This window comes from Anopheles aquasalis, chromosome 3, assembly GCF_943734665.1.
Source record: "Anopheles aquasalis chromosome 3, idAnoAquaMG_Q_19, whole genome shotgun sequence".
NCBI classification, from domain to species: Eukaryota; Metazoa; Arthropoda; class Insecta; order Diptera; family Culicidae; genus Anopheles; species Anopheles aquasalis.
The window spans coordinates 51,624,156-51,647,548 of record NC_064878.1 but is presented as its reverse complement, the minus strand read 5'-3'; the positions used below and the strand labels follow the sequence as shown (position 1 = coordinate 51,647,548).

The 23,393-nt window shown below is 48.1% G+C and overlaps 4 protein-coding genes across 11 annotated transcripts in view; all 4 read right to left on the bottom strand.

Moving 5' to 3' along the window:
* Nucleotides 1-726: 726 nt before the first annotated feature.
* On the bottom strand, nucleotides 727-2,606 carry LOC126576745 (juvenile hormone esterase-like). Its single transcript, XM_050238050.1, has 4 exons — nucleotides 2,562-2,606; nucleotides 2,376-2,504; nucleotides 1,266-2,297; nucleotides 727-1,185 (listed from the first exon to the last, which is right to left on the bottom strand). The coding sequence occupies exons 1-4, from the start codon at nucleotides 2,604-2,606 to the stop codon at nucleotides 727-729; spliced, it is 1,665 nt and encodes a 554-aa protein (XP_050094007.1).
* Nucleotides 2,607-3,421: 815 nt separating this feature from the next.
* LOC126578914 (juvenile hormone esterase-like) lies at nucleotides 3,422-5,450 on the bottom strand. Its single transcript, XM_050241946.1, has 4 exons — nucleotides 5,179-5,450; nucleotides 4,064-5,104; nucleotides 3,711-3,997; nucleotides 3,422-3,639 (listed from the first exon to the last, which is right to left on the bottom strand). The coding sequence occupies exons 1-4, from the start codon at nucleotides 5,410-5,412 to the stop codon at nucleotides 3,480-3,482; spliced, it is 1,722 nt and encodes a 573-aa protein (XP_050097903.1). The 5' UTR covers nucleotides 5,413-5,450; the 3' UTR covers nucleotides 3,422-3,479.
* Nucleotides 5,451-7,777: 2,327 nt separating this feature from the next.
* On the bottom strand, nucleotides 7,778-12,309 carry LOC126577512 (uncharacterized). 2 transcript variants are annotated; one of them, XM_050239183.1, is made up of 2 exons: nucleotides 12,120-12,309; nucleotides 7,778-8,561 (listed from the first exon to the last, which is right to left on the bottom strand). In XM_050239183.1, exon 2 carries the CDS (start codon nucleotides 8,553-8,555, stop codon nucleotides 8,118-8,120), a length of 438 nt encoding a protein of 145 aa, XP_050095140.1. In that variant the 5' UTR covers nucleotides 8,556-8,561; nucleotides 12,120-12,309; the 3' UTR covers nucleotides 7,778-8,117. The 2 variants fall into 2 exon arrangements, with proteins under 2 accessions (XP_050095140.1, XP_050095139.1); XM_050239182.1 differs by having other exon boundaries at nucleotides 7,778-8,564; nucleotides 12,120-12,308.
* A 1,614-nt stretch (nucleotides 12,310-13,923) lies between these two features.
* LOC126575070 (feline leukemia virus subgroup C receptor-related protein 2) overlaps nucleotides 13,924-23,393 on the bottom strand; it is a 30,547-nt gene continuing 21,077 nt past the window's right edge. For all 7 annotated transcript variants that reach the window (XM_050235588.1, XM_050235585.1, XM_050235586.1 and 4 more), the window contains 5 exons: nucleotides 19,717-19,858; nucleotides 19,449-19,639; nucleotides 19,017-19,141; nucleotides 18,832-18,942; nucleotides 13,924-18,742 (listed from right to left, as the gene is read on the bottom strand). In XM_050235588.1, the coding sequence (XP_050091545.1) occupies nucleotides 18,466-18,742; nucleotides 18,832-18,942; nucleotides 19,017-19,141; nucleotides 19,449-19,639; nucleotides 19,717-19,858 (846 nt within the window). In that variant the 3' untranslated portion in view covers nucleotides 13,924-18,465. The remainder of the gene's footprint in view (nucleotides 18,743-18,831; nucleotides 18,943-19,016; nucleotides 19,142-19,448; nucleotides 19,640-19,716; nucleotides 19,859-23,393) is intronic.

The following is a 23,393-nucleotide window of genomic DNA, read 5'->3' as shown; positions in this document are numbered from 1 at the left end:
CATTCTGCATAATCTATGGGTAATTAAGAAGAAGATACTGCCAAAAACCGGTTCCGTTTAGCTAGAATATTGATTAATGGAGCAAAAAGAAGGAAACAGCTTCCTAGGTTTAAAATGAACGATTTGAGATAAATAATGGAAGCCATCATTTTGGTTTCCTGGCAATTATGAAACTCGCTCCTTTATTTAGAAATGCTGTAATTATTTGCTGCATTCTAAGAACGTGATACAACATAAACTTCTCGTCATAAGAGTTAAATGAGTGTAACGTTCCTAGATCGAGATCATCGAACACTGGATTATCTTACATAACGGTGAAAACCGGTTTGATGTTCTCGATTGCCAAATTTTGTTGTCATCCTGTTAGAAAACTATACTTTTCGCGGGTGAAAACGGGTTTTTCTTTCGATTTTGAACGTTTTTTTAATCGGAATATTAGTCGCTGTGTCATATTACAAGTAAGCAAGAACGATAGAAACACAGTTAGTATGCAATCAAATATTTTTTCCAGATTTATTTCTCTCGTATCGTATTTCCCCTCTCTTAGTTTTTAAGCAATTATGTACCAAATGCGACAAAGTCGTTGAACCACTCGGATTACGATCTCGAAGGGGTTCTTGTGGAAAGCATTTAAAAGGAAAACCCGTGTTCCAATTGCCCAATGGCCTGTTAGATATCCAGTGAGATAGCTACAAGCTTTTGTGAAGTAATATTACTTATAAAAATCTAATACGATCCTCCAGATTTGTAATAATTGCTCCAAAACTTGAACATCTCCTCATCTAATCCGGATGTAATTGTCCTCGATACTGGATTACCATTTCTGCTGTTGGAATTCCTAAAGCGGACCACCGAGCAGCTTTGGCCAATACAAGAGCCAACCTTACCAGCACTTCTGGTCGAGGCGAAATCGATGAGATGCTTGATCCATTGTCGAGACATTTCTGCTTCGGGTGAGCCAACCGGAAAGTCGACTGGGAAGAACAACGGCGCCCGGAAAATGTAAATCATTTCATCGTCATGTGTTAATCCGTAGTCCATAGTACTGTTAGTATTCCGTGAAGAATGCGATTGACGTCCTTTGAACTCGAACGAATAGACACTGGTGGGTTGCGGCTTGCGGTTTGCTAGATGCTGCTTTATGCTGCCAACCATCGGATAGAGGAACCATGACTCCGAGATCAACTAAGGGGGAAGAAAATACGATCATTTACGGTTTAGTTCAATATCACCCAAAATTGCCATTACGTTGGTTACACACTTACTTGAGTCGCCTGCTCGTAAAGATCCTCTGAAATCCACTGTCCTGCGGTAACATTTTGATAAAACCGTTGCCGCAACGCTCGGATCATCGGGCGTGTTATGATTTTGCTGCTTAGAATCCGAGGAAGCAACGAAATGAATTGAGTGTTGATCGTATCTGTAAGATTTCTTCTAAGAACGTTCTGTACAGCGATGGATCCATCCGTAGGAATGGCTCCTGTAAGCCAGGGGACTCCTTTGTAATCGCCACGATTCCAAATATCTCGTGGATCTTCCACCAGGAACGGTTCTGACGCTTCTCGAGGCTCAATAGTTGGACGATACACGGTGAGCGAAATGTCTGTTGGCTCATTTAGCTTATCAGTGACATTTACCAGCGATAGAGCGGGTGTTGTTCGCAGTTTATTGATCAGTTCCGCGGTAGAGAGTGTATCGGCATCCATAATACCGACAGCCTTCGCTTGTTTTCGAGCCGTTTCAAGAGGATTGACCATGGGAACGCTCCAAAGAGACAACGCACTTCCGCTCATGGAGATAGCACGCTTGAACAAGCCTCGGCTCATGGGACTAAGCATGTGATACTGTACGCTAGCTCCACCAGCGCTTTCTCCAAAGATGGTGACTAGTTGGGGGTCTCCTCCGAATGTACGGATGTTCTTTTGAACCCAGCGCATCGCCAGAACCTGATCTTTCATACCAAAGTTGCCCGAAGCCGAAAGGTCACCGGTGGAAAGGAATCCTAATACGCCCAGTCTGTACTGGATGGTAACGACAATCACTCTCCTGGTGCTCATCAGCCTCACCGGATCTCGTGTCGCGGTAATCGCTGCACCCCGACTGAAGGCTCCTCCATGAATGTACAACATTACCGGCAGGAGACCAGTATTTTCGAATGTAGTTAATTGGGGTACGAAAACGTTGAGATAGAGGCAATCTTCCGAGCCCAAAACCAAGGTTATAATTTTCTGCGTGCAACTATCCTTTTCCATTGATGCATCATACGTTCCATCCCACGGGTCGTTGGGCACAGGATTCTGAAGGGTAGGAAAACACGATGTTGATGACATAATACACGATAGTTTTTGTCACGATAGAGCTCGTTGATATCCTACCGCAAATCGAAGTTCACGCACTGGAGGTTTTGCATACGGAATTCCGAGATAGGCCGAGTATGTTCGATTCTCGTTGTCTATTCTGGTTGTACCTCTTATACAGCCATCACCGATGCAAACGGATGGAATCTGTGCCGCGTATGATTGGGCCCGAGTGGAGTAGCAACACAAAAACAGCAGACATACTGTCAAGGACACTGTATCCAGAAAACTATCCTTTGGAATCCTCATTGTTGAGGCCGATCACACAGCAGGAGCTCAGATGTTTGATAATCCTCAGTTTGGTGTCTAATATGACAGTAGATCTTTGCAACTAAGCTTTATCTTCTAGAGCGCCGTTCTTTTATGCGCATCGGACGTAACAGGTCTTTCTTTTATTTGACTATCATTTATGTCCTAGATGTGGATTGCCATTGGTCAATCTGACATAACGGTGAAAACCGGATCGAATATCTTTATTGCAATATTTTTGGTGATGCTCCCAGAGAACCTACTCGTACATAACCAGTTTTTGTCTAGAATATCAGCGAGATGCTTGTATACCGGTCTGCTGTGCCTCATCAGCTCGATGTGACGGAAAGAGAATGATCACACAGCATTCTCCTTTCCATTCTGTTGAGCAAGAAGAGCATCCGAAATAGAAGAAATCAATAAACTGGTGAATGACACACACCGGGGAGCATTTTTTTTCGCAACTGATTTGCATGAATTATCACACTTTCGCTGCAACACACGATCGTCACGCCACTGACCTACATCGCTGGCCGTTTGTCTGCCTATATGATGCACGTGCAACGAAATGTGTTGCAGTATCTGCTCCGCATCCTTCAGCGGATGTAGTGATGCATAATCGATTCCATGATTTGCATTGTGCCATATTGCATCCGGAAGGATGCGAGCTTGCATGTGGTGCGATTGCAATGGGTGTTTTACTGTTTTCGAATGAATGAATCGATTCGAAGCTTGAGGAAGAATTGAGGCCACATGTCTGGCGAATATTGATTTCGATAATTTAACTCTGTTACGTAATCATCTAATCGCGATGCTGTAAATTGTACGTCTTTTATTCGTAATGCTTTCTAAGGAGTGTGCTCGATAGAACATTCAATGATAGGCGATATAAGAGGAATTGTAGATCTCATCCCAGAATAAAATCACATCCAACATTTCAGCATCAAGCGCAGCATCGCGGGAGATCAGGGTAGAACTGTCGTCTGAAGCCGCATTTTTGAATGTAACCTTTTCTACACGCTCGATGGGTTGACTGAAAAAGAAAAACAAACGAGCCTTTTTTTAACGTTGTCTTCAGTACAATGAAGCAGTACGTCTACAAACCTCGTCGAAGCGAAAGAAACAAAAAAGTCCGTCCACAGGCTGGACATTTTAGCCTCGGCGGAGCCGTCGGGAAAGTCATTAAAAAGCTCCGGCATTCGGAAAAGGTAGATAAGCTCATCCTGATGCACCACTCCGTGGCTCTCGTTCGACTGAATGTACAACGACGAGAACGAGTGACGCCCAACAAACTCGAACGAGTATTGCGTTGTCTGCTCGCGGCTGGTCGCGTTGATGTACTCCAGCTGCGACAAGTAGACGGGATACTTGAGAAATGCGTCAGTAAACAGCTAGAAAATGGATAATCGATTTGTTTCACAAAAAGTGCTTATTTTGTTTGATATTGCGCTGCATACTTTCGTAAGTTCTCGTGAATTTTCCGCCGTGATCAACTGTGACGGCGTAGAACCTTTGAAGTAACGATCCTTAATTTGATTTACGACTTCCGGGGTACCATTAACGGCCAGCAACGTTGGCAAAAGGTTGGCAAAATTTTCGTTCAACTCTTGCAGTGCTGTAGCGTTGTGCAGAATGGGCAAGCTGACCACGGCACCATCTTCCGGAACGGTACCAATCAGCAACGGAACATCCACCAGATAACCTTCGGTCCAGAGCCTTCGAGGATCGTCCGGTAGAAAGCGTTCCGCTTCCGGTACTGACTTGTGCTCGATGACGGGCCGATAGAGTATGATCGGATGCTCGAACCAGGTGCGTAGGTGAGGCGCACTGGCGACCAGTACGTTACCGTCAATGTACCGCAAAACGTCCACCAACTCGGTCGAGGTTAGCTCATCCGCCTCTGTTATTCCGAGCAGCTTGGCCTGTCGGCGTGCCAATGCCAACGGATCGTCTATCGGTAGCGACCATGCGGCAAGCGCACTGCCACTCATGATGATCGCTTTGTGGAACAACGATCGGCTGAGGGGACTGATCATGTGAAACTGTACCGAGGCTCCACCAGCGCTTTCTCCGAAGATCGTCACCTGGTCCGGGTTGCCACCGAACGGGCGGATATGCCGCTGCACCCACTTCAACGCCAGCACCTGGTCGTGCATTCCAGCATTGCCGGGAACAACGGTGTCCCCGGTCGATAGGAAACCAAACACACCGAGCCGATACTGGATCGTGACGAGTAGCACCCGTTGCGTGGCCAGTATGCGCTCCGGACCGAAAAGCTGTGGATCGGCTGAACCATAGAAGTAACCGCCACCGTGTATGTACACCATGACCGGCAGCAAATCCGAGCCGTCTCGCTTCGGCCGATAGACGTTGAGATAGAGACAATCCTCGCTACCGATTATGGAATGATCCGGATCGAGCTCGGATCGCTGCAAACAGGCGGGCCCACTTTCCGTGGCATTATAATCACCGATCAGCGGCTCCACAGGCAACGGATTCTAGTGGGGGATCGGGTGAAACACATTTAGACTTGGAATCTTTTCAACACTGCACCGGCACTTTCATCGCTAACCTTGAACCGTAGCTCACCTACGGGTGGTTTGGCAAACGGAACACCCAGGAACGCATCGAAACGATGATCGTTCACATCCGTCATAGAGATCCCCAACAGGCAACCATCGTCGGTGCACACGCGAGGATGCCGCTGTTGTGCGGAGGTCCTTTGCAGCGCCACACTCCAGCAAAGGGCTGCTAGAAGGGTAGCAGCCCCTAACTTCTCACTATTGAACACACTTCTGAACCACATCACTCAACGGGAGCCTAATGGCGAGTGCGAGAACTGATGGACTGTGTAATCTGGATGCAGCAAGGGCACCAACACCACCAGCGAGGCTGGTGATAACCTGTCCTGTTGTGTAAATCGATCTATCAAACTGTACCAGTTACTTCTCGGGGATTTGCCCCCAAGCGGGGCATGGTAATCGCGTATTAATGCTAAAACTGTTAATTGTATTGTCAAGTTCCAGCCCAGCATCGGTGGGGGATGGTTAGGAGTGTTGGTAACAGAACAGGAATCAATACTAGCTGCGGTTACGCTCGCCTCTGCGCTGCCGTGAATCTAATCTAAGGTCATTAATAGTCATGAAATGCAAAGTGTTATGGCGCTGTGCTTTGTTAACAAATCTTTATCAACTTCTAACTAACTGTGCGATATGGATTGATCTGTTTGTCACGGTCTAGGATCATGGTTGTGCAAATTTAGTTACTAAAAAGGGGTTTAGAAATGGTAATTTAGGTCTCAGAGGTAAAAAATAATTTAAAAATTACTCTAATGTGTTACTTCCGGGTATCTACTCTGGTCAGTTTGCTGGCCTGGTTGGCAGAGGGCGTCCAACGCGCGTTTCGCGTTGAAATATTTCTCGCGGCCCTAGCATTCCCGAATGCGAATGAGTAGAAAATAGCTTCACTCGATTCCCAACATTTTTATTTGCTCGCGAGGATACCATTTATGTAATTTTTTATGCATTTAGCAGCAGAGTAGTTCAGCAAAATTCTCAATAAAATTGTTAGTACCTTATTCTTCACTATTCATTTAAAGAGAATCGCCAACGATATTCTGTCAGCTTTAAATAACTCTTAACTAATGCTTGATAGCAATTCTTGTGAATTTGTATATAGTTTTGCACTTTTCAAACCTGGCAAAAGTGTTGACCAACGACGAAAGACACTCAAAAGATAAAGCTGAACGCCATCAACACGATCATTTCATATCTATACCTTTGGGTTTTGTTCGTTCACTGTCGGCTGAAGGTCACAGGACTCCCGAAGGACTCCATCGATTGCCAGTGTAATGAATTGTCATCCTGTGCTCGATTGTCCCCAATTTGCGGCCGGGCTAAATCGCTTTCCGAAATCGCTATCGACATCTGCCATCAAAGTTCCGTCGGATCCGGTGGGGTGGCCCCTGCCTGCTCCCCGTTTTTTCCGGGACGAAAGTTAACCAGCAACCATCATAATCTCTCTTCCCGCAAGTAACTTTACGACTTTGTCCTACATCTTCTGACGCGCGGCTCACTGGAGACTCCAATTAGCCCGGGGTTTTCTGCTCTATGCATGAGATGAAGTTCTGGGTTTGAGGTTCGTTTTTGCTCCTTCGTTCCCGTGTTCTACCCGCACATCGATGAGATGATGTGCACGGCATTCGGTGGTCGCATGCAAGAGAGATGCCAGATCATTGCTGAAGCTCCTGTGAACTCATCGGTCACTGAAGATGCGAGACCATAAATCATGGCCTTGATTTAACAACTTTTGCCTCCTCGAAGACGACGATCTCACCCTCCGAACCGCTCGGATTGTTGGCCACAGGTTGGAAAGTTAAAGTAAACCTCAACCAACCGACCACGGACGGTGGGTGGGTGGGTGATGGGCTTTGAACTTTTCACTTTTTTGGTTGCAGCTGCACGTGGGCCCCTGACGGGGTGCTGGCAGTAGTGATAGGCGAATGTAATGGAATCCAACTGACGTGGTTGGTGCGGTTTGCTGTTCACATTCTCTGAACTTGAACGGTGACAAATTGTTGCGGTTCAGTTTGATCTGAGCAACACAACCACACAAGGGGTCTGGTCGGTGTGGCCATTGTGGGAGGTTTATCTCGGGTTTTTAGGGGTCCCTTGGAAGGTTTTTGGCGTGACTTCGTTTGAGCGATCTATCCATTTGTACTGCAGTAATAATGCGATAATGGTTCCATTTTGTTGAATTTCAACCCATCGCCACGTCGAGAGAGACACTTGAGCTCGCGATTAATGTCCGTCTCTAATGGATTCATCGCACCTCATTAACAAGATGCTGCATTAGGCACACAGCACAGGTTTCCCTGCGAGACGAAACATTCCACCGCGAGATGCACATTGTGTTAAATGCTATTTTTAAAGCGCTCAAGATACGCGGCGTTACCTGGCTTTTCGTATGAGTTTTGCCGGGGTCCAGAGACATTGCGAACTGAAGAATGAAATCTTAGATCCAAGTGATATCCACGAACGCAACGCAACGAGATGTGTTCAGGTTTGCCACGGTCTGGTCATGTTACGGATCAGTTTCGGATAATTATAGACACATATTAGCGGACACCTGCCTGCCGCGGGGGAGCAGAATTCGCGAGCCAAACACACAGCTACGATTGCCACCGACCATCGGTGGTCATATGGGGGTTTTTGTTTTTGTTTTATTATTCTTACGATATTTCGAAACACGATTTGTCGTTGTTAGAGAGATGTGTTTGGAAGTTATGTTTATGGCACGCGGTCAGCTGTGCTCGCGTCGCCCATCCGGCGAGCCAAGCCCTTCCTACTCCCATCTTCCGCCCCACTACGGAGTTTGTGCCCGAGTTGGTGCGAAATAATATCATGAGAATGTGCGATGGAAATGAAATAAAATGGCATCAGAGACAACGAGAAGGTGATCACATTCGGAAAGATCTGCGCTCTCTCTCTCTGTTTGGAGACGGGACTCCGTTCAGTTCTTGAAGAACTCGTCGATGGCCGAGCTGGAATCGAACGAGGAGGTCGATTTGAGCGACGACGAGGATGAGATCGAGGAGGAGGTCGACGAGCTGAACGAGGACGAAACCACCTTGCTGCTGGTGACCGAGCTGACGATGGATGACGAGGACTGGAGCGACGACGAGAGGGCACCATTGTCCGAGACGATCTCGGAAACGCTGCGCTCCGAGGCGAAAGCGGATTCCGATTTTTCCTGCTTCTTGGTGATCGAGTTGGCCGACTCCTCGACCATCGACTTCTCGCTCGCCGAACCGTAGCTCTTCGATTGCGTGATGCTCTTCTCCGACACACCCTCGGACGACTTCTCGACGATCACCTCCTTCGAGATGACGGGCGTCGACGTTTCGGTCAGCGTCATCTCCGTCTTGGTGGTGCTCTCTGCCAGGGCCATTTCGTACTGCTGTCGGAGAGGGGGGAAGAGAACAGAGAAGATAGTGAGAGAGAGGAGGGGTTGGTTTAGGGAAAATGAAAACCGCAACCTTCGCCTGATACCCCCCTTACAGACCTCATTCTGTCAATCGATCATAATAACGTGCGATCGTGCGCGATCTTCTTCACCATCTTCTTCGACACTTCAAATTACAAAACGCAAACGCAGCGTCGGGATAGCTACAGAGACACGTACGCATCGTCGTATTGTGTGTGGAACACGCGTCTGGCCGGCGGGAAAAACCGGGGAAATCCAAGACGATGTCGTGGGTATTTTTAAACACCTCCACGCAAGGCACTATCCGGTTCGGTTCGGACGGACTGGCGGGCCGACGGGATAGCTGGTTCTAATTGTGCTTTGCTCCCGCAAAAATCACCCCTCAGGGCAAACACAGACACACGGAGAGCATTGGAATTGGATCACTCTTCGCCTTGTTCTACTACTCAGGGATCTCATTCTACCGGCGACGGCGGATGCGACGGTGGCGTGCGATCAACGCAGAACACAAGAATGGCGCACGTCGGTCGCTTGTTCTTGTACACATGCGAAGGATGGAGTGTAGTACAGAGAAAGGTGTTGATGATGAGAAATGATGTTTTTCGTGAACGCCAGCTCGACGACGACGGTGTCTCGTTGTCGTCTACCGGAATCTCGCAATCGTCCGTTTGCATACTTTACTTGAGCACGATTTTGTTTATTTACTTTTCCGGCAGATCGTTCGGCTCGGCTCGGTTCGGCTGTCGCCCGTAAAAAGCGTAAAGCCAAACACGTCTTTCCCCCCCCCCCCCCCCCCCCCCCCCCCGGTTCGGTTCATGGCCGCCAACATTGTTTTCCGTTGAAATTAGTCATCGGCACTCGCGCTTCTTCGTTTGTTTCTTCCTGTTGGTTGTAATTTGAATTAATTGGATCCACTTTGAGTGCGGAAGGGTGATCATCATTTAGTCCACCGGGAACACAGCATCCTGTCCCCCCGAGAGTCTGTTGTTTCTATCGCTGTAAGCAAACAGTCTTTGAAAACACACGACGACGAGGATGAAAAGCGACCTAAATGACCCAAATTTATGGTGGCGCATTACACAAAGTGCAGCACACAGTAATCGAAGTCTTGGCGACTGGCGACCAGATAACGATGCAAGTTCGAATCGAAACGAGTTCGTGAAGAAGGTCAACCGGTCTCTCCATGATAGAGAATGGTTGATCTGCTTGTGCGAAAACCAATTTGTTTCCGAGATATGGTCGAGTGCACGCGCGAGATGATGCAGCTCGTGGAGCGAGCTCGCTAAGAGAGTCATCATCCGTTGGCGCTGTGGTCAGCCCCAGTTGCCAGGCCAGACTGGGACACGGTGAGTAATGGGACAGCTAAACATGTACATGTGTTTTGCCTTACACCTTCCTTTCGCGATGGCCGGCGAGGTCTCCGAGGTCCGTCCGAGCCGTTGTGGAGTTCTGGGGCAGCTCAGAGACGCACTTATAAATTTAACATGACCCCATAACAATAATAATTTCATCGTGTGTCTTAGGGAGATGCAGACGGGAGGAAGGTGCTTCCAAAGGAGAGCGAAGCTGCGCCACGCCACGCCACGTGGGTGCGAATTTGTGTTCTGAAAATTAATTTAGACCAACTGCCAGCACGAGAGAGAGCGCTGCCTGCTGTTCCGTTGGATCGGAATGTGTGCCCCGCACGCAGAGGAGGAACACTTTTCACAAACTCGCTCGCCAGTGTTTAGCAGGACACGCCAACAACGAGTTCTTTGCGCGGCTACCGAAAGGAATGCAGCGCAATGAGGTGTACCCTCTGAGAGGGGGCCGAAGGCAAATGTCATAAATGTCAATTAGCATTTTTTGGCCAACAAACTAATTGTATGGTCGGTAGGTGGAAGGATAGTATTTTTGGGACTCCTTTCGTGAACTAGAATGCACTTTGTGTTGAGAATAATTAGTTTATTTGGGAAGAGAAGAACTATAAACATTTCCTTGCAATTTTATGCAATTCTGATGTTCGTTTGTATCAATTTGAAGTCATTGAACTAAGTTAGAAGGACACTTCTTCTCCGCTTCTCCAATCAACAGTTGCTCAGCCACCCTAACAAGGAATGCAAAGTGAGGAAAATAAACGTCTTCCCACTATTTATCGCATGTCACAACGATGGCCCAACGAAGCTGAACCACGGTTCAAATGTCAAGCAGGTCCCAGAAGCAAATCTTCTTCTGCTGACGTCACTTTTGAGCAGCCGGAATGTGCCGTTTACGTTGAAAGTTTTCTCAAACAAGCTGAAGGGGATGGGAAAGAAGGAAATGCTCAATCAAAGCACTCTATGCTCTAAGCGTGAAGCATCTGGCTTCATAAATCTCGCCATATTTTCGATTCAATCTTCCCGTAGCGGCGAACAGCAGAGAGAGGGCTGGCAATAATTACCATTCGCCTTCTCCTTTCAAATGAGTCAGCTCATCACCGTCTGGCACGTTCTCGTGCACAGAAGCAAATCGTTTTGTGTGTTTAGCGAAAACATGCGCCCCTCGCGAGCATAAATTCGCGTTCCTCGTTTGGCTCACGTACGATGGGGACACTAGGGGGGAGGGCAGTACGATTGGCGATCGTGCCTTTATGACCTCGCCAGTCGGCGCGCGATCGTGGCTAAACCCCGCGCCATTCGCTATTAACAAGATGATTCGGAGTGATTATCATCAGCTTCCTTTCCGTCACGGATGAGTCAGCAGGAACTGGCCGTTGGAGGCTCATAAAGATGTGCAAAATATGAGTCACATCCCTTCACATTTCGGCGAAGGACTGCTTGCGACCGGAAACCGACGCGACGATGCTGCTGACTCCGCTGCCTCCAACGCTGATTCAGTGGGCCCCCACGGTCGGAGGCTATCGTGTCTGGCGAGTGTCTGGTGACTGCATTCCTCGCCAAACGTCGCCCACCACCGCTCGGTGTCGCCATGCAGCCCACGAACTGGACGGAGGTTAATTGATGTGGGATGAAACTGGGACCTTGAGGCCCAGTTCCAGGGCAAGTGCAATGGCGTCAGCTACGCTATGATATGTTTCAATTTATGCCCACCACCCGTTCCGCGAATAAGTCTTCAATTGAAGAGTGCGTTGGAGAGCGCATTGTGCTCGACAGCAAACGCCAATAAATCTTTGCCACATCCTGTATTCCGGCGTCAGGCGATTAATGCAACGCTCTCAACTGAATGGTGATGTGTTGCGATGCGTGTTTTTGCAACGATGGCGATAAGAATACAGGGGGCAGGGAGGGTTTAAGATTGAAACCGCGGACAAAGAAGGTCCGAATGAACAATCGGGCGCCCGTTATCGATTCGGCACAAATCGGTGACTCAAGGTGAGGTGCCCCACTTTGAATGCTACCTGACTCCATTTCACTGGCGATAAGATTTTCAACTTGAGGTCTTTGAGTTACACAGCTTCAGGCACACAATTCGTCCAAAAGCAAGTTAAAAAACTTCCTCAAAATTTCCAAATAACTCCGAATGGATGCACTTTACCACTTTGCTTCTTACCTGTTGCTCTTTGCGTTGAAAAACTCCCTTCTAAAGTCTGCCTTCACTGTGGCTCCTATCGATTTCCTGGCGCTGGGACCGGTTTCACAAACTGTGCTGTAGCTCCGGAGCTCTCAAGTGTGGTGGCTGCACGCGAACGTTGCTAGTCTTCGACTGGCGGTTTCGGCGGTTTTAACTCGCGGTTGGTATCCGCACGGGTTGCCGGCGAATCGAACGCTCACTCGCACACTAGCGTACACACGACGAACGCGAATGAATCGACGACACAAAAATAGCCGCGTTCGATTGTCTGGCCACCGCCGCGCGTTCGTCGTCGAGCCGCATTCGAGCACTTTCTCGGTGATCTCGGTGGATCTCCTTTTCGCGGGTGCACGATCTTCACCAACTCTTGGCGGTGACAATGCCGCCGACCATTGATGATGATGATGATTCGCGATTACCAACACAAGCACAGAGCGGTGGTTTCGGGTTCGTCGAACGACAGTGTAATTTATGACAAACAAATCAAACCGAACTAAGTAAGTTTGTTGAGGATGCTACGCGTGGCGCTTCTTGGATGTGTCCTCCGAGCGACGAGTCATGAAATATCTCGTACCTGAATCATACGGTTATGTTTAGGGTATTTAAGGGGGAAACCGTTCGTTGATCTTCTCGATGGCGCGGTTTGTCATCGGTGAATTTATACCAAAGGGGGGAGGATGGAGGGATCGAGAGGCATCGAGCTGTGAGGTTGTCGAGCATCGAGCGAGTTCGAGGACTTTTTACAAGCGAGCAACAAGAGAGAAAGAGAATAAACAGCAATTAGTAACACAAATGAAGATGTGTGTTTCATCTGTCGTTCTGCGGCGAACCGTTCTACGATCGTTCTACGTCATTTTTCCATTTTGTTTATCCGCGAATGCGTGGCAGGTTGTAAATCAAACGTAGCTTCCAATTTATGTCAGCGATTGCGCGGTAAATACTGGCCATTTGTTTGGAGCAGCAACAACCACACCGCGGGAGGAGTGAGTCATCGTTTGTCAACTGTCCGATGGAGGCGCCAGTAGTTTGACTTTTGAATGGACTAATCCTACTGCTGGAAAAGGGTTTAAAAGAACTGTGCCACTAATCCATCGCGTGAATGCAGCGAGTAACAAGTGAATTCTAATGAGTAACACTGGTCGGGAATACTTTACTTACATTTACTTTGAATATCCTGCGAGCCTCAACACACATGCTCTGTTCACTTACACCTTGTGGCTATGTTCAGTGTTTGTTCGTTTGCGTAGCTCCTTGACTTTAAGTTGCTCCTTCAACATCCATTCTGAATGTGTGCTCCTTGACAGACCAGTTCATTCGTTATCGGATGCAAGGACTGCCTCGATGTCTCGACGACCGGGACCGGGATTCGAAACAATGTATGTATCAAATGGAAGCGAACACCATAAATCATGCAGAACACCGGTACTACACACCGGAAGGCCGGTCACGGCTGTCACTTCCATTCACCGAGTGCTTTGTCTCGGCCTCGGTGGCGCTCGGGAAGTCGATTAAACATCAAACAAAGCTGGCGCTGAAGTATGGCTATCAGCATCATCCTTCTGGGGCACGTGTCCAGGGCAGCGACAGGAACAAAAGCTTTAATGGACCTCCACGATAGGTGGATTGTTTGTAAGGCGTGGCCGAGGAACCGAGCGCGTTAGAGAACCGAGGCTGGACAGGTGTAACGCGAACGAACCAGATGACCAGTTCTGCCATGTGTTCGGATGCTCCAAAAGGAAGGGAAATCATGGGAAGGACATCCCAAGAGCCGGTCGGTGTAGTGTACGTTGATGACGTTGAATTTATTTCAATATATCCAAGATTGTTTAACTTTTGTTTTGCGCATAAAATAGCCCCTCTCTAGGAGAGTGTAACTTTGTCACATGTAGGAGTAGATGGTTTTGAGTGGTTGTTGCTGTTGCTGCTGTTGGCATCTTTCTTATCGTGCTCTCTACTGTCGTTTCTCTATCGTTATCGAGTGTACCGTTTATGGCTTCTGATGGTTTTGTTTGAGTCTATTACTATTACTGTTTAGTATGGATTATGCATCACATTGATAATCGGCATACGACACTCGTTTCTTTTTCCTTCTACCAGGCGCTACTGATGCTGTTGACGAGTTTAGGTGGGCGGGGGGTTATGTCAGTTTGGAGTATATAGCAAGGGGAATGCTAGGAAATATGTAGATATAGCGGATGTTTGTCACATTTTATCAACAACATTATCTCATTCGTAAAACAATATTACATATTTTCATTTCAATTCTCTCTCTCTCTCTATCTCTATTTCTTACCCTCTTTTCTAATCCTAATCAGTAACTGCTCCATTCAAAAATCGGGCTCGTTCCACCAGCCGCGATGAGCTTAACAATTGTTAGTAATATTTGTTCGTTTTTTTATCTTCTTTTTTTTTTAATACATTATTGCCAATTTGAGAGAGTGGGTTTGGTATTTAGTATTACAAAAGCGACCTTCCAACACGCAAACACACGCATTACTAATACTGACATCGGGGATTGCACCAGGTGCGGCTCCACCGTGGCACTCGCTTCATAAATTCCTTTATTGTCATACATTCGTTTAACACGTCTAGTGGGGACTTGTATTGGAGCTTTGGCCATCTTCTAATTGCGCAATAAAAAAATGGTGGAACAAATTCACACGCGAACGTATGTTCGGTCTGCTCATTTCTTCGCATTCAACTCGCAGCGCTGCGGACTATAAAACTAGCAAACTACTGCTCCGGGTAATCCTCGTTCATAAATCCACGTCTCAATCGTCTTTTACCTCCCCTCCCATACTACTCTACCTACGCACTATGCACAGAAGCGAAAACAATGCATGCAGCCGAATCATCATAAATCATTGCCAAATTGTCCTAGTAACAAGTGCAAATCACATACTGCTCCCAAGTGTCCCAGTTGGCACCAGTATTCTCGCGTTGCGCGTCTCGTGCCGACATGGAAAACATGGTGGCTACAGTAATGACCCTTTTCAAAGGGAGGATATTTGTCTTCTTGTCTAACGATGTTAAAGCGTGTGTGTTTTATTTTTTCTTTAAATACCAGCTCAGACAGCTTAACTCTCTAATTGATTCCATCTGAACCGTCCGGCTTCTGGTTCCGGACTCTAAATACTCTAGCAAACACCTCTAGCTCTACGTAAAATCTGTGTCTGTGGGTTTTTGCACATTTAGGTATTTGATGTGTATTGTCATTGGGTATATGGGCGCTTAGGATAATGCGCTTCCATGTCTTTGCTGCCTCTTTTCGTTTCCTTTCTCCAACCTGTTTAGACTCTTTGGATAAAATACAATCTCGCTCTCTCTCTCTCTCTCTCTCTCTCTCGCATCCACGTCTAATCTTCCAGCAATTCTGTTGCGCGCGCGTTTTGGGATATTTTTTGGAGGGTGTTGAAGCGGAAGATGGCTATCCTACCACACGCAAGGTATGCATCTCTACCACACGCATCCTGTAATAACATTATTGTCCACAGTTCTACTGGTAATGTAGGTTTTTCGTATTTGGTTTTCTTGTTTTGTTTGTTTTTTTGTTGTATTATTTTGTTTCTTTACTTTTGCGCGATCGCAGCACTGCGCTCTAATCGCTGCGTTCTATAAACAACAATTATCTAGAGCTATGAGTGCCCTGTTGGCTATCCGCAACAGCAGCACTCGCACGAACTCATCGCCATCGACGTCGTCGTCTCGTTATCACAGCTAAAACTACTACCTTACACATCTCGTGGGGTGGGGTGTCGCCTGGTGGTGGCCCGGCAAGTTATTGCCTCTAGTTCATGCATGGGACCATTTACACAGCCGTATGCTGCTGCTGCTAGGTTTATGTGTTCTAGATGCTCGGATAAAGTTAGTAGTGCTATCGATACTATTTTATTCTTGCCCAATTTTCCGCCCAAAACAAGGGACGCCCTCGATCGCTGAAATGGAGTCATTAGGGGAGACGGTTTGTTGGTTTAACATTCCAATCACCAGGCTTGTGTGCCAACACCTGATAAATTGGAAAAGTGCTTGAATCTCTCGATGACCGGGTCCAAAGATAGCATGTTGCAAATAAAATTCAGTTAGAACGAAAGAGGCCCAGGGAAATTAATTACTTTTAGCATCTCCCCGTGTGCCTACCTCTTGGATTTTCCCCTCGTCTGAGTAGAGAGCGTGGCCTGGCGTGGCGTCGATCCTTATTGAGATGTTAATTCCAAGGCGTTAGTGAGTGCCACCCTATTGCATCTCAACGAACCGTGGAAGGAAGCAGTTCGGGAGGGATTCAATTTGTGTCGTCCTTTGGAACACGATGCTGTCACCAGGGACACTGTAATGAAGGTAACGCAATCGAAGTGGAACGAACCATTCGCATGCTGGAACAGCGAGGGATGGTCGTTGGCTTTGGGATTGATTTACGTGGAAGTGGATCGATCGCACAGCGGCAACAATTATCAAGGAAAAGGAGCGGGAGAATCTTCCTGGAATGTTGTCACTCCCACATCATTCGCTAATCACTGTTCAACCTTCAGCGAGATGCGAAGGGAATTTTGCGACAAAAGTTCAAGGTCCTACAAGACCCTTGATTTGTTCTTCCCATCACAAAAAGGATCCTTGACCTTCGTGCTCAGTGAGGTGACACATAATTTATCGGAAGTAAAACGATCCACCATTAATCAGCCGTGTTCTAGTAGTACTGACGCGAAAGGGCGCGCCATCTGCCCACGCCATAAACCTTTCCATTCATGCTGCGGGGGTCCATCAACCATTGACAAATGATGGGCCTTGCGCTCTCTTGCTGTTTTTTTTTTCATTTACAACCCAGCTGTCGCTGTTGCTTTGCATAAATTATGGGAACAGCCTCCGTCGTCACTCTGTTTGGATTGTTTTTTTTCCAATGCTGCGGGCCGATGATTGATTAAAGCGCGTGCCACGCAGTGGGTGGCTGCGGTAGCATCACCACCCTCCCAAACACTCAAAAGCATGTTGTTGCATCGAGACAAAGGGAGGCCAATCCTTTCGCATTTCTCATCGCGAACTCAAGCTGACGAAACCACAGTTTGCCGCTGCTGCCTGGGAATTGAAAGATCGATCCCCAGAACGCCGTGACATCCTCACTTCTCGTGGAAGGGATCTGTTTACAATAGATTTATCCCTCGGCGTCCCGTTTACTGAGCCGCGAATAAGAAAATGAGGAAAACCGAAGGAAGATGTTTTGCAAATGATTTTCCCGCATTTTTTTTTGCCTGAATGGCCTGCTATTGAGGCTCAGAATCCGGAAATCGTCGTTACAAAATGGTCCTCGAAGGGTGTGCTGGATGGGCGGAGGAAAATAAACAACCGGCGAACCCCGTTGTGGTCCCCGGAAAACCCACCGGAGTATGATGGTGCGCGGAATGGAATGTAAAAAAAATCTGTTTCTCGTTTTCCGCCTTCAGCGGTCGGCATTTAGAAACCGAGGATCGCTGCTTAGGATGGTTAGTGGCCACTTCGTTGTGCCAAATCAGCCACGTCACGTCATCGGAGTGTGTGGGTTTTCCGTTTTCCGGGTTCTATTCGAACGAGTAAAAAAAAGAACCCGAAAACGAAAAAAAGGGGGAAAAAAGGGAATCCATTACAAACGAGATGCCGCTAGGGCAAAAGTGTCGGAGTAAAAATTGTAACGATCACCCTCCGCCACCCCGGAAGCAACCAAGAACCGGCCCTTCGTGACCCGAAGGCGAAGAATGCAAAGCGGAATGAATTCGCGGAATTCCGGCCATTCGCGTCGGGTGATGAAAAGCGGCGACAGGGGCCGGGAAAGAATTATGATCGACGCCACCCGGACCGGCAAGGGTCACAAAACCCCACAAAACCACCAGAGGAGCACGAGGAGCAGCAACGATGGAATGTTCTTTTGTAATTGACGCTTTTGCCGGCTCGGCGGCTACGAGGTTAGTTTCCTGCTTCGTTTTTGGGTCCTTTTTGGAGCGGTTTTTTCCGGCGGTTTGGGCCCAGTGTGCATTCCTGAACTGAGGGAAAGAACTTACGAATTGGAATTGAAATTCTAAGGAGTTGAAACGCGATAGCTATGGAAGCAACTGTCCTCCAATGCATCATTTGAGTGAATGAACGCTGGCTCACTCTTTTGCTCGTTACTTTTTTGCTTTTTGGATTTCCGAAAAAGTTTCAACATAATATCATAAAAATTGATGTAAAAAATCTAAAAACACAAATCTTTCTAGTAATAAGGCATACTAAAAGATAGACCAAGGCGCCACTCGTGACTTGGTCACCGACACGGCGCCCGCCATTGCACTTATCTGCGAAAACAGCCAGCGGAGGAACCTTCTTACGGGTTGTGCTGTGGGTTTTGGGCCGCTTGGCGGCGCAAATCCGATCGAATGACGGCAGTAACGACGGAACCGACGAGCAGCATGACCGCCATCGTCACGTTAGCGACGATGTCACCGTTCGTGTTGAGCAGCTCCGAGTACAGCATCGTGAAGGTGATCCCAAAGACCTGAGCGGCCGCATTCAGCAGTCCAGTGGACGTTCCCTCCGGTTCCGGGTACGTCAGTTCCGCCGCAAACTCGAACCCAACCGGCAGATACCCAGTCATGAAGAAACTATTTTCAAGAAGAGACCAGGAAGAGAGAGAGAGGGTATTAGAACCTGATGAGTTGCATTTGCTGTGCTGTGTGTGTGCTACACATACCCGAGCAACGAAGAAGTGACGTAAACGACGGCAATGTGCCCGACGGAAAGGGTGAAGGTGTAGATCCACATCCCGATCATGGTGAACACGTACACGGCCAGCGTTGTCTCTCTGCGGAAGGGAATAATAACGAGCCGTCAGTATTTACATCCTGTAGACCACAGGCAGCCACGGTGGTTACTCACTTGAACCGATGCGTCTTATCGAGCACAATACCGCAGGCAACGGAACCGAGCATTCCGGCGAACACGATGCACACACCGATACGCCCAGCATCGACCTCGTGCCCCGGATAATGCGTAAGGACGATCTGTGAAGGACGAAATGATAACAAGAACCCGGGATCAGGGAGCGAATTCAGTTCGTTCGTTCACCACTCCTCTCTTCACAGCGCTCGAACTCATAACACGGACTCATGCTCTACCACGAAAGTTACTTAATTAATGGAGTCAAAAGTTCATTCCCAAACTCTCGCCGAGACACCCGGGACATACGGTGGAAACCCCACCATTTTGGGTCATTTATCCTGGCTCGCTATCCACACAATCACCACCAGACAGAGAGAGAGAAAGGGATCACGACCGTCAGCTGCTGGGCCTGGGACAGAGACGGATTACCTGATTGAGGAGCGTCGAGATGGCGTAGAACACGCCGACGTTCATGCCGTACGAGATGAGTAGCAGCACGTAGTTCCGGTTCAGCATGAGCCGCTTGATCGAGTGCAGGAACGGGGACGACTGGAGCGGGTTGGGCGTTTTGGTGGCTTCCTGTGCCGCGGACGGTGGTGTCGGTGGGGCCGCCTTAAAGACTGGAGTGGAGTGGACGGATTTTTAATTAACTCGAGAACTTGCAGAAAAATGGAGAGGGGTGGGCAGGATCACTTACAGAACACCACGAGCACGACGAGCAGCGTGGTAAAGCCGGCCACAATGTAGAACATCAGCCGAAGGTCATCCCCGATGAGACTGATGTCGTCATGGTTTTCCACGAGCATCGGTGGCACCAGAAACCCAACTGCGATACCGAGCTGCATGGAAGGAGAGAGAGAGAGAGAGAGAGTAAGGAATCGTTTAACAAGTTTCAGAATCCTCCTGATCCTAATGAGTCGCTGCGAATCTCTCATTAAAGGACAAAAACATCCGTTTTGAAGAAGATGAATGCTTGGCTACCTGGACAGCGCTTTTGCGTTTATCTATAATTTCTTTAATTTAAACTCTCATTAATCGTGTTGCACTTTCCCCCCTCGGAGGGGCCAAAACGTGGTGGCAGGATTGGTGATTTACGGTTTGTTCATGAATCATTCAAGCTTTTCCGCTTTCTTTCACAAAACTCCACGTGACGCGCTCCGTGTGTGCGCGTGTTACACGCCCGGGGGATGTGGTTTAATTAAACACATTTTAATTTATTCATTTTACGACCAACTGCGAGCCAGGCACTGCGGAACACGCAACGGTGCAACATATTTGATGAACGGTCATGTTCTGCTCATGACAGCTCATGATGCGCACGACATGATGTATAATGTGCTGGCCCAAAATGGACATCCTGCGGTGAATGGTGTGTATTGATGGACGGGCTGTGGATGGTCTGTCCAGGAAAAGTGCATCTTTTAATCGATGATGGTTGGAGTAAAATTATCGACCAAATTGAGGAAAGCTCTGGAGTCTATGTATGCAAATTGGAGTTCATTTTGCAGCGTCATCGACGGCGTTGACTGTTTCGTAAAGAAGAGCTAGATGAGAAGCGAGTCTGTTGTTGGGTTGAATTTTGAGGCAAAACGAAATACGAGTATTCCATTTTGAGCAGCTAGTGCTCCAGTTCCACAGAATACCAAAGTCCATGAATATTTATTGCCTGGAACTTGGTCTTGGAGTGAAACAATCAATTCTGCCACCACCGAGAACTAGAACTCACTTCACGATTTGTTGCGGTTGTCCTTCTGGCGGTGAACTTTAAGATGTTTATGCTGCTCCTCTCTCCCTCCCCAGCTGGCAATGGTCGGACGCAATGCGCGTGACAAGCAATAAATCAATTCGATTTACCACGAGAACATGTACAAGGACACATGCTGCTGCGCCATGTGCGCCCGTGGCTGTTGCGTAAACGAGATACACCAGCGTAGCGGCCCCCCGAAATTGGAAAACGATTTGCTTCCCATCCGATGGACCGGATCCGCTTTTTTTCGCTTCAGAATCCGGCTCCCGGTAAATGGATTTGACAATAAATAGAATAAACAGTCTGAAAAGCGCGCGAATCGTCCGCTCCCTCATCGTACAATCAGCGGGGGCGAAAAGCATGAAATATAATGGACGTCCTAACGTTGGGTAACCTTTTGCCGAGGCTCGTGCCGAACCGATAAGGCGCCTGAACCTGCCAACCGATTGCGCCAACGATCAAAAGGTCCTCCGAGTTTGGAAAAACATTCCACCAACTGTCCAGCGGCCGCTGGACTTCTTTTGTTGTTGTTGTTGTTGTTGTTTCCTTCATCCCATCGACGATTTTAATACAAAAGACCACGGTCACACGCCTGTTTCGGTGCCGATAACGCAACCCACGCGCAATTTATAAAGCCCAAAAATGCGTGGCAGAGAGATGAGGCAGCGGAAGAGGTGAACCAGAGAGGATCACTTCAATCCGTTACAAATAACGCGTTGACGCGCTGCGAAAGGATTTCGGATCCCGGGGACCAACCTCATCCACTCGCAGCCTATTGCGTTGGAAGGTTTTTTTTTGCACAAAATACTGGCCGTGACCCATCAGGACATTGTTTGTGTTGAGTTATAAAGTGGAAAAATATTTTCCCACTTTTCGATATTCCAAGGGAGCTGCGAGATAGAGCTAGAGCGAGATTGGCTTACACGGGGGGCTGGCACTTATTGACAGCAAAACCGGAGAGTGTAAGGACAACAGAGAAGCCTTCTAAGCCTACGAGCGCCTCGGTGATAGACTCTGGCGACCCACCTTAGTGATTAGATCGATGATTTATGGCCCGGAATGGTCCGTTCGCCATCGATGGCACTGCATCGTCGTCGTCTGCTTCGAAGGAAAAGAGCAAAACGGTCCTCGTCAGCAGAAAGCTTTCCCTGTACGCTATTAATCGCTTCGATTCCCTTGGCCTACAATTGCCTTAGTGGCCTTTGGGACAGACCTATTTGCTTCAAAGACTCCTGGCAGCATAAGCAAGCGGTCGTACCGATCCAGGTCGTACCGAACTAGCCACACGAGATGCTTCTAGTTCATTTACTGTGTGCTCATAGCTGTGCGTCTAACTCTGGAGCAATAGCAACCTTGCACAGTCCATGCAGTGAAGAGAAAATGCATCTAAAGTTACTGCCCATGCAAGCATAATTTGTAGTAAAAGCTTTTTTGCAATCCGAACACCACATCACACACGAAGACGGGACGGACACGGAGAAAGGGAAAAGTTTCCAAGGACCGAGATGGGACCACTGGGATGCATTGCATTAGCTAAATGGATTCCTGGACCGACTGGACAATTGCCCCCCTAGGGGTTGAAGGCACGTTCTTTGAAGCAAACCAGGTACCGGAGGCAGTTTCGCCCCAGCACCAGGACCTACCAGGACCAGGATGTCCCTCAACTTGTGCCTGATCATCCTTCCAGTACCTAGCAGCATCAGCCCCATTTTCGTTTCGTTTTGATTTCCTTTATGGATTGCATTCCAAGAAGCAGCCGCTTGCAGACGACGAAAACGACACGATGAGATGTCCTGTAATCGGCTTGCGAGTGCTTTTGTTGGGTAAGAGATGCATTAGGTTTGGACCTCCCGGTGTGGTAGAAGAATTCCAAGAATCGTGAAGGTGCGAACGAGAAATCGCCCTCCCAGAAAGAGGGAACGAAGCTACTTCCACAGACAGACAGAACTCAATTTCCATCGCTCAATGGGGAACAATATTCGTCACCCGTCGATTCCCCGGGAACGCGTTGACAATCTCGGTGAATGGGCCACAAAAGGGGCCACCGCCATTCGGCCATTAAGGCCCGGCGTTCGCGCATTGGATCAAGTGAGCAACTCTCAAGAACATCTCTCGCCGGTAGCTGACGCAGTCGAATTGGCTGCAGAAGCGAAACCTATCAGCCCCGATACCACCTCTGCTTCGGCCGGCAATATTCTGCCATCAATAGGTCCCTCCCAAATAATCCTCATCCATCCTCGTCGTCGTCGTCATCGTCGTCGACGGATTTGGAATTCGGATTCAGCCACGTTGCGTTGTCAGGAGTTTTTTTTCTTCGGGAGGAATGGGACGGGGAAGCTTGTGTCCAGACGAGATAGCTGTTGCACGTGATCGTTGGCTATCGACACTCCGCACCGTAGACGTGGTACGATGCTGTTTACGCTGGGCTATAAAACTATTTTTTCTGCCATCGAGCTCACTCCCATTTAGGGGAACTGCTTGGTTGCTCTATCTACGCACGCAAAAAAAATGGAGAGATCGCTCGGTGCTGTTGGTCGGTGTTATCACTCTTCGTTCTTTTTTTTTAAGTCACTAAACTTCAGCTTCTCCGGAAGGACCGGGAAAAAGGTAATATGCTGACAGGGAAT

Excerpts from the sequence above, each read along its gene's own strand:
- LOC126577512 (XM_050239183.1), bottom strand. The coding sequence starts at position 8,555 with ATGGCCCTGGCAGAGAGCACCACCAAGACGGAGATGACGCTGACCGAA.
- LOC126576745 (XM_050238050.1), bottom strand. The coding sequence starts at position 2,606 with ATGAGGATTCCAAAGGATAGTTTTCTGGATACAGTGTCCTTGACA. Across the intron at positions 2,298-2,375 it reads TGCGTGAACTTCGATTTGCG|AATCCTGTGCCCAACGACCC; the intron begins GTAGGATATCAA and ends CCTACCCTTCAG. Across the intron at positions 1,186-1,265 it reads TTTACGAGCAGGCGACTCAA|TTGATCTCGGAGTCATGGTT; the intron begins GTAAGTGTGTAA and ends CTTCCCCCTTAG.
- LOC126578914 (XM_050241946.1), bottom strand. The coding sequence starts at position 5,412 with ATGTGGTTCAGAAGTGTGTTCAATAGTGAGAAGTTAGGGGCTGCTACC. Across the intron at positions 3,998-4,063 it reads ATTCACGAGAACTTACGAAA|CTGTTTACTGACGCATTTCT; the intron begins GTATGCAGCGCA and ends TCCATTTTCTAG. Across the intron at positions 3,640-3,710 it reads GTTTCTTTCGCTTCGACGAG|TCAACCCATCGAGCGTGTAG; the intron begins GTTTGTAGACGT and ends TTTCTTTTTCAG.